At 45.8% G+C, this 15,168-nt stretch overlaps 1 protein-coding gene across 1 annotated transcript; it reads right to left on the bottom strand.

Moving 5' to 3' along the window:
- Nucleotides 1-10,143: 10,143 nt before the first annotated feature.
- Nucleotides 10,144-14,470, bottom strand: LOC123143532 (probable galacturonosyltransferase 4). The gene is made up of 9 exons (XM_044562478.1): nt 14,273-14,470; nt 14,135-14,169; nt 14,009-14,050; nt 13,851-13,944; nt 13,556-13,743; nt 12,333-12,607; nt 11,870-12,227; nt 11,214-11,789; nt 10,144-10,758 (listed from the first exon to the last, which is right to left on the bottom strand). The coding sequence occupies exons 1-9, from the start codon at nt 14,376-14,378 to the stop codon at nt 10,483-10,485; spliced, it is 1,950 nt and encodes a 649-aa protein (XP_044418413.1). The 5' UTR covers nt 14,379-14,470; the 3' UTR covers nt 10,144-10,482.
- Between the last annotated feature and the right edge of the window lie 698 nt (nt 14,471-15,168).

The raw sequence follows: 15,168 nt of genomic DNA, 5'->3' as shown, positions 1-15,168 counted from the left end.
ATCTCCGAAGCACCTCCATGATCACCATCATCACCGGTGCGAGACCTTGATCTCCATCGTAGCATCGTTGTCGTTTACGCCGTCTATTGCTTCTACGACTATCGCTACCGCTTAGTGATAAAGTAAAGCAATTACAGGGCGTTTGCATTTCATACAATAAAGCGACAACCATATGGCTCCTGCCAGTTGCCGATAACTTCGGTTACAAAACATGATCATCTCATACAATAAAATATAGCATCACGTCTTGACCATATCACATCACAACATGCCCTGCAAAAACAAGTTAGACGTCCTCTACTTTGTTGTTGCAAGTTTTACGTGGCTGCTACAGGCTTAACAAGAACCGTTCTTACCTACGCATCAAAACCACAACGATAGTTTGTCAACTTGGTGCTGTTTTAACCTTCGCAAGGACCGGGCGTAGCCACACTCGGTTCAACTAAAGTTGGAGAAACTGACACCCGCTAGCCACCTGTGTGCAAAGCACGTCGGTAGAACCAGTCTCGCGTAAGCGTACGCGTAATGTCGGTCCGGGCCGCTTCATCCAACAATACCGCCGAACCAAAGTATGACATGCTGGTAAGCAGTATGACTTATATCGCCCACAACTCACTTGTGTTCTACTCGTGCATATGACATCTACGCATAAAACCTGGCTCGGATGCCACTGTTGGGGAACGTAGTAATTTCAAAAAAATTCCTACGCACACACAAGATCATGGTGATGCATAGCAACGAGAGAGGAGAGTGTTGTCCACGTACCCTTGTAGACCGAAAGCGGAAGCGTTAGCACAACGCGGTTGATGTAGTCGTACGTCTTCACGGCCCGACCGATCAAGCACCGAAACTACGGCACCTCCGAGTTCTAGCACACGTTCAGCTCGATGACGTCCCTCGAACTCCGATCCAGCCGAGTGTTGAGGGAGAGTTCCGTCAGCACGACGGCGTGGTGACGATCTTGATTTTCTACCGTCGCAGGGCTTCGCCTAAGCACCTCTACGATATTATCGAGGTGGACTATGATGGAGGGGGCACCGCACACGGCTAAGAGATCCAAGGGATCAATTGTTGTTGTGTCTAGAGGTTCCCCCCTGCCCCCGTATATAAAGGAGCAAGGCGGAGGGGGCGGCCGGCCTAGGAGGGGGCGCGCCATGGGGAGTCCTACTCCCACCGGGAGTAGGATTCCCCCCTTCCAAGTAGTAGGAGTAGGAGTCAAGGAAAGGGGGAAGAGAAGAGAAGGAAGGAGGGGGCGCAGCCCCTCCCCCTAGTCCAATTCGTACTAGGCCTTGGGGGGGGGCGCCCAGCCTCTCCTCTCTCTTACCCCTAAAGTCCAATAAGGCCCACATACTCCTCGGCGAATTCCTGTAACTCTCCGGTACTTCAAAAAATACCCGAATCACTCGGAACCTTTCCGAACTCCGAATATAGTCGTCCAATATATCGATCTTTACGTCTCGGCCATTTCGAGACTCCTCTTCATGTACCCGATCTCATCCAGGACTCCGAACTCCTTCGGTACATCAAAACTCATAAACTCATAATTTAATTGTCATCGAAACCTTAAGCGTGCGGACCCTACGGGTTCGAGAATAATGTAGACATGACCGAGACACGTCTCCGGTTAATAACCAATAGCGGAACCTGGATGCTCATATTGGTTCCCACATATTCTACGAAGATCTTTATCGGTCAGACCGCATAACAACATACGTTGTTTCCTTTGTCATCGGTATGTTACTTGCCCGAGATTCGATCATCGGTATCTCAATACCTAGTTCAATCTCGTTACCAGCAAGTCTCTTTACTCATTCTGTAATACATCATCTCGCAACTAACTCATTAGTTGCAATGCTTGCAAGGCTTAAGTGATGTGCATTACCGAGAGGGCTCAGAGATACCTCTCCGACAATCGGAGTGACAAATCCTAATCTCAAAATACGCCAACCCAACAAGTACCTTTGGAGACACCTGTAGAGCACCTTTATAATCACCCAGTTACGTTGTGACGTTTGGTAGCACACAAAGTGTTCCTCCGGTAAACGGGAGTTGCATAATCTCATAGTCATAGAAACATGTATAAGTCATGAAGAAAGCAACAACAACATACTAAACGATCAAGTGCTAAGCTAAAGGAATGGGTCAAGTCAATCACATCATTCTCCTAATGATGTGATCCCATTAATCAAATGACAACTCTTTGTCCATGGCTAGGAAACATAACCATCTTTGATTAATGAGCTAGTCAAGTAGAGGCATACTAGTGACACTCAGTTTGTCTATGTATTCACACATGTATCATGTTTCCGGTTAATACAATTCTAGCATGAATAATAAACATTTATCATGAAGTAAGGAAAAAATAATAACTTTATTATTGCCTCTGGGGCATATTTCCTTCAGTGCCCGCGTCGGAGGCCGGCTCGTCGGAGAGGTCGATCTCGCCGACGAGGTCAGCGAGGCAGCCCGCCGCGCAGGCGATCTCCGCATCGTGCAGCGCGTCAAGGCTGATGCCGTCGGGTGTGCTGGGTTGGCTTCGCTCGCCGGGAAGGAACAGGGTTCTCGTCCAGAGCAGATCTCCGGGAGATGGTGCACCTCGCCCCATGGTGGGTGCCAAATGTTGGGGGTTGGGTGCGACATATGCCAATGGATGGCTTATCATGGTGGGAGCGAGTAGAATGTCGCCGGTGCCTGGAAGCGGGATAAGGCATAGACACGAACGCCGGCGTACTTTACCCAGGTTCGGGGCTCTCCCAGGAGATAACACCCCTAGTCCTGCTCTACGGGGTCTCCGCATGATCACTAAGGCACAAGTGATACAATGGTGCTCCTCGAGCTGTGCGCTAGAGGCAGAAGGAGGCAAGGCTAGCTCTCTTCCTGCTCTAGGGGGGTGGCTAGTTCTAATGGAGTGGGAACCCTTTGCATGGGTGGCCTGGGGGGTTTATATAGGCCTACCCCCCAGGGGTACAATGGTAATCTGACCGGCTGCTGGGCCCGACTGTCAGTGTCTCCAGCCTCCGGCTTCTCCGCCGACCGTCGGGCCCCGCCGCCTGGTGGGCCCCGCCGACTGGTTGGTGGCTGCTCACTGTAGTCGTGTCGTTGGTGACGGGGGCTTGGTCATCTTAGCGTGGCTACAGTCCCGCCGCCTGGTGGGAGGACACTGTAGCCACACCTGGTCTTATCATCTTAATGGCGTGCTCGCCTCGGGACAAGGGACGGCCGCCTGCTGGAGGCCGGTCCCTCTCTAATCCGCCTGGTTGAGCTTTCGCCGTCTTCCTTGGGGTCACTGCCGAATAGGGCCCGCCTCTGGCGGGCCGTACCGACAGGCCGTCGTGGGGAACAGGGCTCCGCCTGCCTGGAGCGACGTCAGGGTAGATACGGCACAGTGCTCCGTCGTGCGGAGATCTCCGTCTGTACGGAGCACTGTAGCCACGACCGTCTCGAGCGTGGGAGGCGACGTGCTTCACTGTAGCCATGCCTTGACTTGTACTCTCGATGGGAGCTCGGCCGCCCCGTAGTCGTGAGGTGGCCGCCTGCCCGTTGCCGCCCTCTCTGGAGGGCGGCCGCCAGGAGCCAGTCACTCGGAGCGTCGTAGTCTTGGGTCGGCCGCCCTCTGGCAGCCGGCCGCTGAGCCAGCCGGCCCCAGAGGGCGGAGCTTTCAGCTTGGGGCCCAGCTAGGCGGAGCTAGCCCAAAGTCTTGATAAATTCAGGGACTCGGCTGAGCCTGCCCGTGGCCCATTAATTACTCCGACACTTCTAGAAGGTTTCTTTGCAATTCCGCGAGAACTCTCATATTTGTAATTAGGTGACATATTGCCACATATGACTTACAAGAGTGCATGCTCTCGATGGTATAAAATCAAAGTATATTTGCATGTAGTATAAAGTTTTACAAAGTATGCATGGCATCGACATCAAGTAAGAAGAATCAGTGGATTGCATAGCAATCCAGCGTATGGAAACACGAAAAATCCTTGAAGATTTTATATGAGATGCAGCAATTGCTCTGTATCACTTCAAATCGAACATAGAATGAGACGAACCATTTAAATTTGTTGGTATTAGGAAAGAAATACACATGCCACAATGTTGACAATTTTCTAAGTAAAGCAATCCAACATCGCAGAAATATTACTTAAAAGTGTGGATAAAATGAAATGCCAGGGGTAACCACTTTTTTTCTTTCACTTGTGCTAATAGAGCAAACACACAACACTCCAACACATGACACATGAGTACATGTACAACCTTGCCATTGCAGGACTTAGGAGCACCATACCACACAAAAACTTCCATCCAAACCAACCGTCAGCAACATCTATCTGAACCTCTGAACTACCCTATGTTATGTAGTACTCCCTCCGTAAACTAATATAAGAGCGTTTAGAATACTAAAATAGTGATCTAAACACTCTTATATTAGTTTACAGAGGGAGTATATATGTACACACGCACCAAAGAATCTGTCAAGCCTACGCTAGAGAGGAGAATCAGATCAAGAGGAGAGGAGCATGACGACGCATCGGCGGATGATGTAGAGCCTGGCCTTGTGCTGCCTCAGCATCCTGCTCAGCCCTCCTGATCCCTTGTGCTTGCTGCCATGGCTCTTCACCTTGCCCATCCTGAGCAAGAACAGGGCACCTGAACAGGAGGGTGAATTTGCAGGAAGGTTCTGCTCTGCTCTTCCACTGCTTCTACTGGAAAACTAGATGGATGGATCTGTGTAGTGATGTGGTTGAGGCCAAGTGAGTGTGCAGCGCTTATATAGGAGGGACATGGCCAAAACGGGAGAGACCACCACACTCCCACATGATCCTCACAGCTCTGCCCACTTGCGCTTATAAAAAACCTGACGGGACAGGGAGAGACATTGGACAGAGAGGATGGGGACGGGGCAATATACCCCTTGCAGGAAGTGGAGGGCTGCCGCTACCTCCACGGCCACATGTAGCGGCGACCTCTCTCAACTCGCAGCAGATTCCGATGACGCTCCAGGGGGCAACGATCGCCTCTGGAAAGCCAAAAAGGGCCACTCTTGACACCGAATCCGCCGGTTCCATCCACGATCAGGATGGCTATTTCCACATTAGTGAGGATGGATGGAGTGGGAGTGGGTGGCCAGGGAAGGCGCCTTTCGTTGAGGAACTGTCCGGTCGGATCTTTTTTTTCTTTTCAAAAAGGGGTTTTACCCCAGCCTCTGCATCACCAAATTGTCCGGTCCGGTCCGGTCGGATCTTGAAATGTAATATATGCCCATGTCCATATATGTCCTCGCCAAATTGGAACGATCGTTTTATAGTGTATGATGAATGACATCATGATAATGTTCCCGTCAGAAATTCAAGCTGAGACTTTGTTTTTTGACTAGTTTGTGATGTACTCCCTCTGTACAGTTATCTAAAAGCTCTTATATTTCTTCACAGAGGAAGCAATAGGGGACCGGCAACCAGATAACCTAAGCAAAAAAAAAAAGGATTCTATATTTTCAGAGAGAAATTCCACCCTTTATTAAACAGAATCAAGCAGTCTGGATTCTGGAATGCCAACGCCTGACGGCGTGCTTACAAAGGAGACATGGCGGCCGTATCAGGGCAAGAAATTGAACTAATCTATGCGCTTCTATATTTGCCGCTTCACGTTGAGGCTTTGGAATTTGGTTATTTAGAAATTTCTCATACACGACATGGACACGTCGGCGTGGAGCTCCTTCAACTTAGTCAAGTCATGGTGGGCGAGCATGAGCGCCGTGGGCACCACCAACCGAAAAGCAAAGGCCTCGATCACCATACTTGTGTCGTGGGTCATTTGGAATGAGAGAAACGCAAGAGTGTTCCGGCATAAGAGCACGCCTCCGCCAACTCTACTCAACATCATCATCGACGAGGCAAACCTTTGGATCACCGCCGGGGCAAAGAAGTTAGGGTCTTTTCTATTGCGAGAATAATTGGCATGTCGTATTCTGGTTGTGTGTTGTAACAAACTCTTCTCTCCTTATTTAATATATGAGGCAAATCTTTTGCCTTCGTTTCAAAAAAAAAAAATTGAACGAAACTGCAGTGCACACCACAGTGCATGAATTCTGGACGATGTCTACTTTAGAACGGTGCTTATTGGCGAAATGATGCAATATAATGGATGATTTGATACATCGTTCAAAAATATTCGGGTGAAAAGCTATCAACCGTATAGCACTACTCACATTTGAACTCCTCTTCTAATGATTGCAACTCACTTCTTTAAATTCTTTTGCCCAGGCTTTAATCTCCTCCCCGATTGCAACATAAGAAGGTCGTCAGGTTCATGTGCAAAGTATTAATCACCCGGGGGAAATCACTCATACTCTAGCTCGTGGGATGCTCAAGTTCGTCGTCAGTGGGTGAAATCACTAACTAAAGGTGCCCTTTGTTGTAAGAGCCTTCCCACCTTCTCTGATGGTGACAAATGACGCATCACATGTTCATTTGTCGCAATTAGAGAGTTTGATAAAAAAAATCCCACATGAAGGAGAGATGGGTATGTTTGTTTGTGTTATTTCGCAGATTCATTTTTTTAAACGATTTATCTCTCGAACTGTGCATCTAAATCATGAATCGTTTTCATCATTACATTCTTCGCATTGAGATCTTCAAAATTGGTCTCACATTGATAAGTTTTGACCAACTTTTTTGGGTGTGAAATCTGCGCTCCAAAACTGTACTAAACCGTGCTACAAAACTATCCTAGCACGTGCTTTACTTTTGGGAAACACAATTTGTCATTTTCACGCGAGAAGTACAGTCGTGCTTCACTTTCCAGAGAAGCAAAATGACGCTTCACGCAAGGCACTACCGTGCTTTCCTTTCTCGTGGAAGCACTAATGTGCTTCACACGAAAGCACACATATGCTCCATTTTTTTTTCAGATAAGCATAGTTGTAGTTGATCTGAAGCACTATCGTGCTTTCACGCTTTTGACAGACAAAAACCAAAAATGTAGAATAAACCAAAAAAACAGAACACAGGGAACCAAGAAAAACTGAAAAAAAAATGACACAAAAAACCCAGGAAAAACCATGAAACTCAAGAAAACCCCCCAAAGAAAAACCATCTCAATGCGGGAAGAAACAGTGTGTCCTGTGGCGGCACTGCGGCGGCACGATCAAAGCAGAAAGACGCCAAACAGAAGAAAGATGAACACAAACAATAGAGCAAAGGCAACACTCAACAGAGACGGCGAGTTGGTAGACGGGGAACTGCACGCTTAAAGAGGCCGAAGAACACGGCACGTTGCACATCCGTGCAAAAAGGAAGATGCCGGAGATGTGTTCGACCATTGCGGGGGCTACGGGCAAAGAGCACAAGGGAGCAGCGGGTGCAAGGCAAAAGCGAGAGGGAGGCCACCGTGCGCGCAATCCTATGTGCAGCATAAAATTGCGAACTTATAGCAAGACACAACCGCTTTAAGGAAAAGACCGAGCAATCCTCGCGGTAGCATTCAGATATGGCTGGGCCCTAGCCAACCGGCAGGGTCGCGGCCACACCCTGTTCGGATGGCCCTCTCCGACCACCCGGCTCATGGCTGGTGAGAGCGAGGCAGCCCAACAAGAGGCGACAAGCGCTAACAGGTGGACCCAGCTTCGACAATTGCACGATGTGGCAACCCTAGCCGGACGACTCTCTCCAACCACCCCACGCGCGGTTGGTGCGCACCTGTCTAGCCCGAGGCAAACAAGCCGGCTAGCGCAACAACCAAAGTAGGCCCTCACAGCCGGGCTCGAACTACCCATCGTGTGAACGAGCCCGATGACCTAGACAACGGGCTCACAGATCGGACGATGTTAGAACCCCCGGGAGGCCCCCACAACACGTCACCTGCAAACGGACAACGCGGAGGCCCTCTTCGCCCCCCCCCCCCCCCCCCCACACACACACACACACACCTTTCTAGAAGTAATTTGAGTATCCAACACCATTGTTCAACCAACAATGTGTTCTCATTATTGCCAGCATCTTCATGCTCATGACCAGGAAAACAAGATCTCTGCAATATATGAGCTAGTCTTAGAGGCGAGAATAAGGATCAATTTGATTTTTAAGTTTCCACACATACAACTGAGTTTTATCTTAATCTCATATTTTAGAATCATTCCCATTATAGCACAGAACTATAAACATTAATTACAACGTTAAAATATAATAATACTTTATTATTGCCTCTAAATCATATTTTCAACATTTTCAAGGTGGTGGATGGGACACTGCTTGATCCATGGTGAAAACCCTTGTTGTGACCTTTATTGGCCAGGCTCAACATCGACGATCTTGTCTCATTACGACGTTGAAGGCATTGTTTCATTGCTGATGTACTGACCTTCGGTGGTTGGTCTCCACACTCGGGATGAAAATCCTTTTCCTGGCCTTTTTCAGTCAGACATGGCGATGATGGCGCGAGGTCGTGTACTGGTACCCCTTGCTAAAGGCGTTGCTGCAAAAGAAATCGACTTGCTCATAGTTGTTTATTCATCTCTCTTGTAATGGTGCATCCCTGTTTATCTTTGTTTTGTACTTTGATGAGTAGTAATTAATAGAGGGGTTATATCATTTATGCACTAGTTGTGTCCCACAACTCAGTTTTCCCATTATAAGTTACAACTGCTCAGAAATGCCATCGATTTGTTAGATGATTGCTCAAAATTCCATTAGATGTTTGCTAAAAAAATGCCATTAGACAGGACGTGGAGTTTCTACACCCAGGAGCAAATGCTCCTGGTGTGAACAGTAAATTAAAAAAAAATGTCAAAAAATTCTGAATTTTTGTGTGGCATACTTATACAAATGTTTGTTGTGCACGTAAAATTTCATCGCGAAATCACATTGGTGGAAGATGTGGTAAAAATCAATGCTCTAAAAATGTTACTTACAAAAGCATTTTGGAGCTCTGATTTTGTTTTTTTGGCACGACTTCCATGAATGTGATTTCGTGGTGAAAATTTTCATGCACAAGAAACACTTGTGAAAGTATGTCACAAAAAAATTTCAAAATTTTTTGAATTTTTTTTTCTATTTTTTTGATTTTACTGATCACACCAGGAGCATTTGCTCCTGGGTGTAGAATGGCACTTTCGCATTAGACATCATTATTTTCATGTCAAACCCGTTGATCATACAATATGACCAAAATACCCCTAGACCCACATGTTAGCTCTTGCTATCTCACAATGACAAGTGTGGTCTCCACTTGTTAGCAATAAGCAAGCAGGTAATTTTAGAGGAAAATAAGAAGGCGGTTGGGGATTGAGTGAGCCCACACCATCGTAGTGACAAAGAGGTCAATGGACATGTGGGTCCATTGGTATTTTCGTTATATAACATGGTAACGGGATTTGAGCGGATAGTAATGGAGTCTAGTGGCATTTTTTAGCATCTGCCTAATGTAGCGATGGCATTTTTTAGCAGTTGAAACTCCTAGTGAAAAAACTTAGTGGGACACAACTACACAATTAAACCTTCTTGGATGCTTTTGGATTTATTAATTTAAAGCCAGGCTCGCATCTTTCCTTAAAAAACTGAGTAATGAGACACAACTAATGGCATAAATGATAAAACCCAAATTGTGCATCACATGATGCAGAGGCCAGGGTTTAACCTCCTTCCAAATAGTTTAACCTCCTTTCAAATAGAAAAAAATATATACTCCCTTCGATCCATATTAATTTACACACACTTAGTACAACTTCGTACTAAAGTTGTACTCCCTCCGTCCCAAAATTCTTGTCTTAGATTTGTCTAAATACGGATGTATCAAGTCACGTTTTAGTATTAGATACATCCGTATCTAGACAAATCTAAGACAAGAATTTTGGGACGGAGGGAGTACTAAATATGCGTCAATTAATTTAGATCAGAGGGGTTATAAGAATTGTACCAAGTATGCATGACATCAACATCAAGAAAACTTAGTAGATTGTTTTCAGCATGCTATGAGCGATTGAGCGTATTGAAATAAGAAAAAAAATCTGAAGATTTTATATGAGATGTAGCAATTGCTCTATATCACTGCAAAATTGGACATAAGATGAGATGAACCATTTAAATTTGTAGGCACGAGGTTAGTTTCCAACTAACAAGAAGCCAAGTAGTACTTAAGGAAAAACACATTTGACAATGCTGTCAACTAGGCATCAATTTTAATAGATACTGTAGAAGTGAGGCTTGAACCCTGTCTGACTAGTAGTAAGACCCAGGGTCTTTGGGTCTTTTCTCGTGTATTTCTAACTTCCCCGTTACAGTTACTCGACGGCAGCAATCTAACATTTCGTACACAACGATGGCATGCCAAAAAGCATTTGCACAGCAGAACTTATTTTCCCCTACTGGCATGTAATCTCAACCGCTACAACCTTCTCCACAAACCATACCCAACATGGGATGCCGACAAATAGATCAAACACAGAACTAACTAGGCTAGAGATGTCAGAATGGCTTGGGAGGCACTGGTCTTGCTTCACGGATTGATGTTGCATTCCCGCAGAAAAGGCTGATCGTAGTCAAGATATTCAGACCAGTAGCTTCGGAACTTGGGCAGGCCAATCTCAAGCCAGGGCTTCATGTTGCCATTGTAATGTATGACCGCGGCACGCTCCACGTCACTACTGCTTACATGCGGGTTGTAACCTAGACCGAGAACATGCCATGATCGATCGAGGGGGAATGTCTTGTTCCAGAATGTAACCAGACCTAGAGGGAGAGTGCCAAGTTTCCAGTGCAATCCGTCTTCATTCTGCAATTGAAAGTTGACAAATATTTATCAAATGGAATGCAAAAGAAAACAACAAATGACAGGTTCTCTGAAATAAAACAAAGGATGGAGTTAAAAGCTTCCAAGTTATTGACAATTCAGAAGGACTATATAGTTCTCTGATTCTCTCATCTTTTGCACAGTAGTCATGTCCTCACAAATTTTGAAACTCTGTACAATACAAGTGTTGAGAGACTTCTCTAAATCTTGCTACCCATGTAAGCTAAATATTAGATGTGTTAATTACATGGACAATCTGCGATATAACATGGAGAACCTTATAGAGGGATATGAATAAACTCAGCATTGCACATGATCTTTAGTTTAAAACTTTATCAGCCTATTTAGGCATAGAAGCCATATTGTCCCTAAGCTAGTTCTAGACATCTCGGGTAATTTATCATGTATGAAAGTAATCACAAGTATGTGAAACTTACAAGCTTCTGCCAAAAGTGGTAGATTTCAGTTATGTTCTGCCGCCTCCATTCAGCCAGATCAAATATATTCATTCCAAAAGCCCAGAGACATGCATTGGGATCAAAATTCTTTGCAACAACAGGACTTGAGAAATTCAAGTAATCATCAAAGCTATGGAAGCTCTCTCCACAAGTCTCTACAGCACCATTAACCTTCCCCTTCATATCGATTGACCAGAGGCCAGTTATGTCCTTTCTTACTACTACATCGCCATCAAGAAAAACCATCTTGTCGAGCTTTGGATAAATCTCAGGCAAGTAGAATCGCAGATGATTAAGCATTGAAAGATACTTTGGGTTTCTGTACTTCAAATATGAATCTGAATTTGCACTTTGTGCCGTAAAGTAATAATCGATCATAGATTGAGATCCCAGTTGTTTCAGCAACAGGCTCGAGCTGTCATTTAGCCATGTGAATTCGTCAATATTTTGTACTTCAATTGTTGCTTTTCCAGGAGGATTAGAGAGGAACCACATTCTCATTGGAGCATAATTTAGTCTGTCAGTTACTATGTGGAAAACATGACGAGAAGGATGCTGCAGACAAAAAATTCCACTCGGTACGTTGCATGTTATCTATCAGCATAACTCAAGTAGGAAGTATCAAGAATACATACCTTGGCATTTAACACTGTCGAATTAACAACAACTGCTGTTGCCAATATATTATCTGAGAACAAGGCATAGTGATACAGTTTGGGATCATCAAGTTTCTCCTGGTTTGGGAATTGCTGCTGACTAGGATCCAATGAAAAGTATTCATTAGCTAGCGTCAAGGGGAGGCAGTGAAGACCTTTGGGAAGGGTTTTGGCTGCAAGTTGTGTTAGAAAAACAGTTTGCTTTTTTTGTGCATACAGCTGCTCCTCTGCCGAATGAAGCATAGCCCGGAGCTTTTTGACAACAACAGAGCAATCATCCTGTGTCTGTTCGCCCTTGACCAATGTCAGCTCAAGTGCTTTCACCTTCTCATTGGCACTGAATAAGTCAACATAAATTAAAGATTACTGAATAACTGCATGGGGCTGCAAAATGCCCACAATATGTAATACTTAAAAAATCATAAACATTTGGGAGCCATACTTTTTCGGTAGATCAGAGTCCTTGGATGCTTCACCAAGCACCTTTTGAACTTCCCGTATCCGATGTCGCAAGTCCCTGAGGTATTGAGGATTTGCTCGAATGGCTCCAAGACCAAGGTAGACCTTTGCCTTGATTAAATGATCCTTGATATCCCGGATTCTAGTATCCGACAAAGCCATATTTTTACTCCTACCATCTGTGTTTTCTTTTTGAGGGTTCTTCCCTGCACCTTGATATCCCTGAGGTATCTGTGTTATAGCCTCCAATGATCTTCCCTGCAAATACAAGCCCACACAATTTAGATGAAGTTATGTGGCAAGAAATCATGATTGCAACCTATCGCATTGAGATGTAACAAAAAACAATTATGTGAATTTTCTTCATAACAAAATGGAAATGCCCAAATTCCGCAGAGAGTGCAGCCAGGATGATTCCAGCATATGGATGAACATTTCTAAGTAAAGTAATGTACGAAAAGTAGAACAGACTGACCAAACTAATGCGCTAGTCGCCAATGCAGCAAAGTGTTCCAAGTGTCTGTGAACCATGAGTTTATTGGTGCCTTGCCTACAATGTGGTAATCCTTATAAAAACTGCAGGGATGCTTGGTGGTATCATCAATACGAGTGACCCCGAATACACACCGGGCCCTCGTGTCAGACCGTCCAGTGCAGGGACTGTTGCCCACGGAAAAAGCCGCTTGGACCGCCCGAGCCAATCGCCAGATCGTCTGGGGCCCAACCCATGTGACCCAGGACACCACCTGGATGACACCCCGGACTGTGCGGCGCTAGGAGCAACTCTCCCTGAAGACCAAAGCCGCGCAAGCTCAAGCCCTCGACGGGCTCAATAGATCCAGCATCACTCTGAGGCGGTTGGCCACAGAAGACGAACGGTGGGCCCAACGTGTTCTGGAATGACCCCTGTATTGTATCCATTCGTTAAATTTGACTCTTTGAAGTTGTTGTGTACGTATGTTCTTGTGGATCTGTATTGCAATTGTGCTGTGATACTTGCTTTCCACCGACATGGCGTGCACGTTGGCACGTCTACGCTGTGTGAAGGTGGCGTCTTAGGATCAATATTATGCGGATGCTAGTGGATGTGCTAGATCTGCATAGTACCGGACCCGGGGCGCTACAAAGAGATTAAAAATACACAGGTGACAACTCAACTAAATTTGCCAGTATGCACCTAAAGCCTGAGAAGTAACATGTATCAACCTCAGAAGAAGACTGCTGCCGGGATCCTGTGTGCTTCTCCTGCCCATCCATCGAGCCCGTCGCCAAACCACCATCTTGTGCTTTCCGCCTTGTCACTTGGTCGATCAGGTAGCCACCCTTCAATGCAGCAACATCACCAGAAGTGATTTCAGAAAGCACCCTGTTGGCCTTCTTCCCCGGTAGCAATTCTACAAACAGTTCATGTGCAAACCGTCTAAGGACAGGAGCTCACAAGACCTATATATCTTTAGTACAGTGTAAAATTTCCCAAAACCAGGAAGAAAATAAAGCACACCTTGGTCCGGGGATTCAATCGAATCGTTGGCCAAATGGAGTGGTTCCTCCGCTAACACGGCACCGACAGGTTCCTTCAGAGAACTCAGAGTTTCCTGCGTCGAAATCCATAATTACTCGTTGGCCAAGACATAAGAAACATACTAACAGAAAATTTACCAGAGGAAGCGCATTTAGCTTGCTATCCTTGATGCTATGGCCCTGTCAAAACATAAAGAAACCATTAAAGTCCATGAACATCTCCGGCCCCTGTACCAAAACCCAAAATCCTACAAAAACACTAACCTGACTCGCAATCTCGGCAGGCAAATCCTTCCTTTCTGCAAGAAACCCGACGTAAATACCGTGAGAACCGCAGTGCCAAGAAAATGCCTCAGATCTCGATCGAATTAGACCGACGACGGGGAGGGGTGGGGGGCTTACCGATGGGGTTAAGCGCGACGGAGAGGCGGCGCTCGGAGAGCATTAGCAGGGAGAGCGCCGTCGGGATCAGGAGGAGGAGCAGCACGGACCGCCCCGTCCTCGCCATCGCGCCAGAGTTCTTGGTTTTCCCCTCTTCCGTTCGTCAAACCTCGCTGCCGTGCCGAGTGCCGACCATTAGTTCGAGTTTCTAGAAGGATGTGTTTTAGATAGGCCTTCGCTTTTTGGATGGGCTTGCCTGCTCCGCTTTTTTTTTTTCAAATTCATGAACTTTTTCAAATCCATAAAAATTTTAAAATGCACAATTTTTTAAATCATATCTTTTGAATCCCCGTGAACTTTTCTTTAAACTCTTGAAGTTTTTGGAGTTTGTGATTTTTTATCAAATCTACATACTTTTTTTGAACCTGTGATTTTTTACTTCAGAAACTTTTCCAAATTCTTGAACATGTTTTATTCCTGATTATTAATATTTTAAAAAAATTGCATTTTCATCAAAGTCAACGGTCGATCAATTAACTGCGAACCGGCCGACCAAGAACCAGTATGTTGTGAGCAAGCTGCTCGCCTTGTTGTTGGGCCGGCCCACGGACCGGGGCACGTGAGCGCTGAATCCTTACTCAGCGTAGATAGAAGGCGCTAGTTAGGAGCAGTCTTAAAAGTAACCAAACGGGAACACCCAAAGCAAGGAGATGAAACTTGATGGGTCGGGTTTGCAGACCGAGCATCAAGTGCTGGACCGGTTAACGAGAAGACAAAATAATCAATTTGTGAAGTAGTGACCCATTTTTGTGCCCAGACTGGTTCATGTTGGGTGGCGCCGTAAAAGGGAGATCCGGAGTGTTGGGCAGATAGATTAGCCGACTTGCGGGATCAAATCACCTTGGAAGGCCCTTAGG

The sequence above is a fragment of the Triticum aestivum genome, chromosome 1B (genome assembly GCF_018294505.1).
Source record: "Triticum aestivum cultivar Chinese Spring chromosome 1B, IWGSC CS RefSeq v2.1, whole genome shotgun sequence".
NCBI classification, from domain to species: Eukaryota; Viridiplantae; Streptophyta; class Magnoliopsida; order Poales; family Poaceae; genus Triticum; species Triticum aestivum.
The sequence above is the reverse complement of the archived record's forward strand: the minus strand, read 5'-3'. Positions and strand labels throughout refer to the sequence as shown.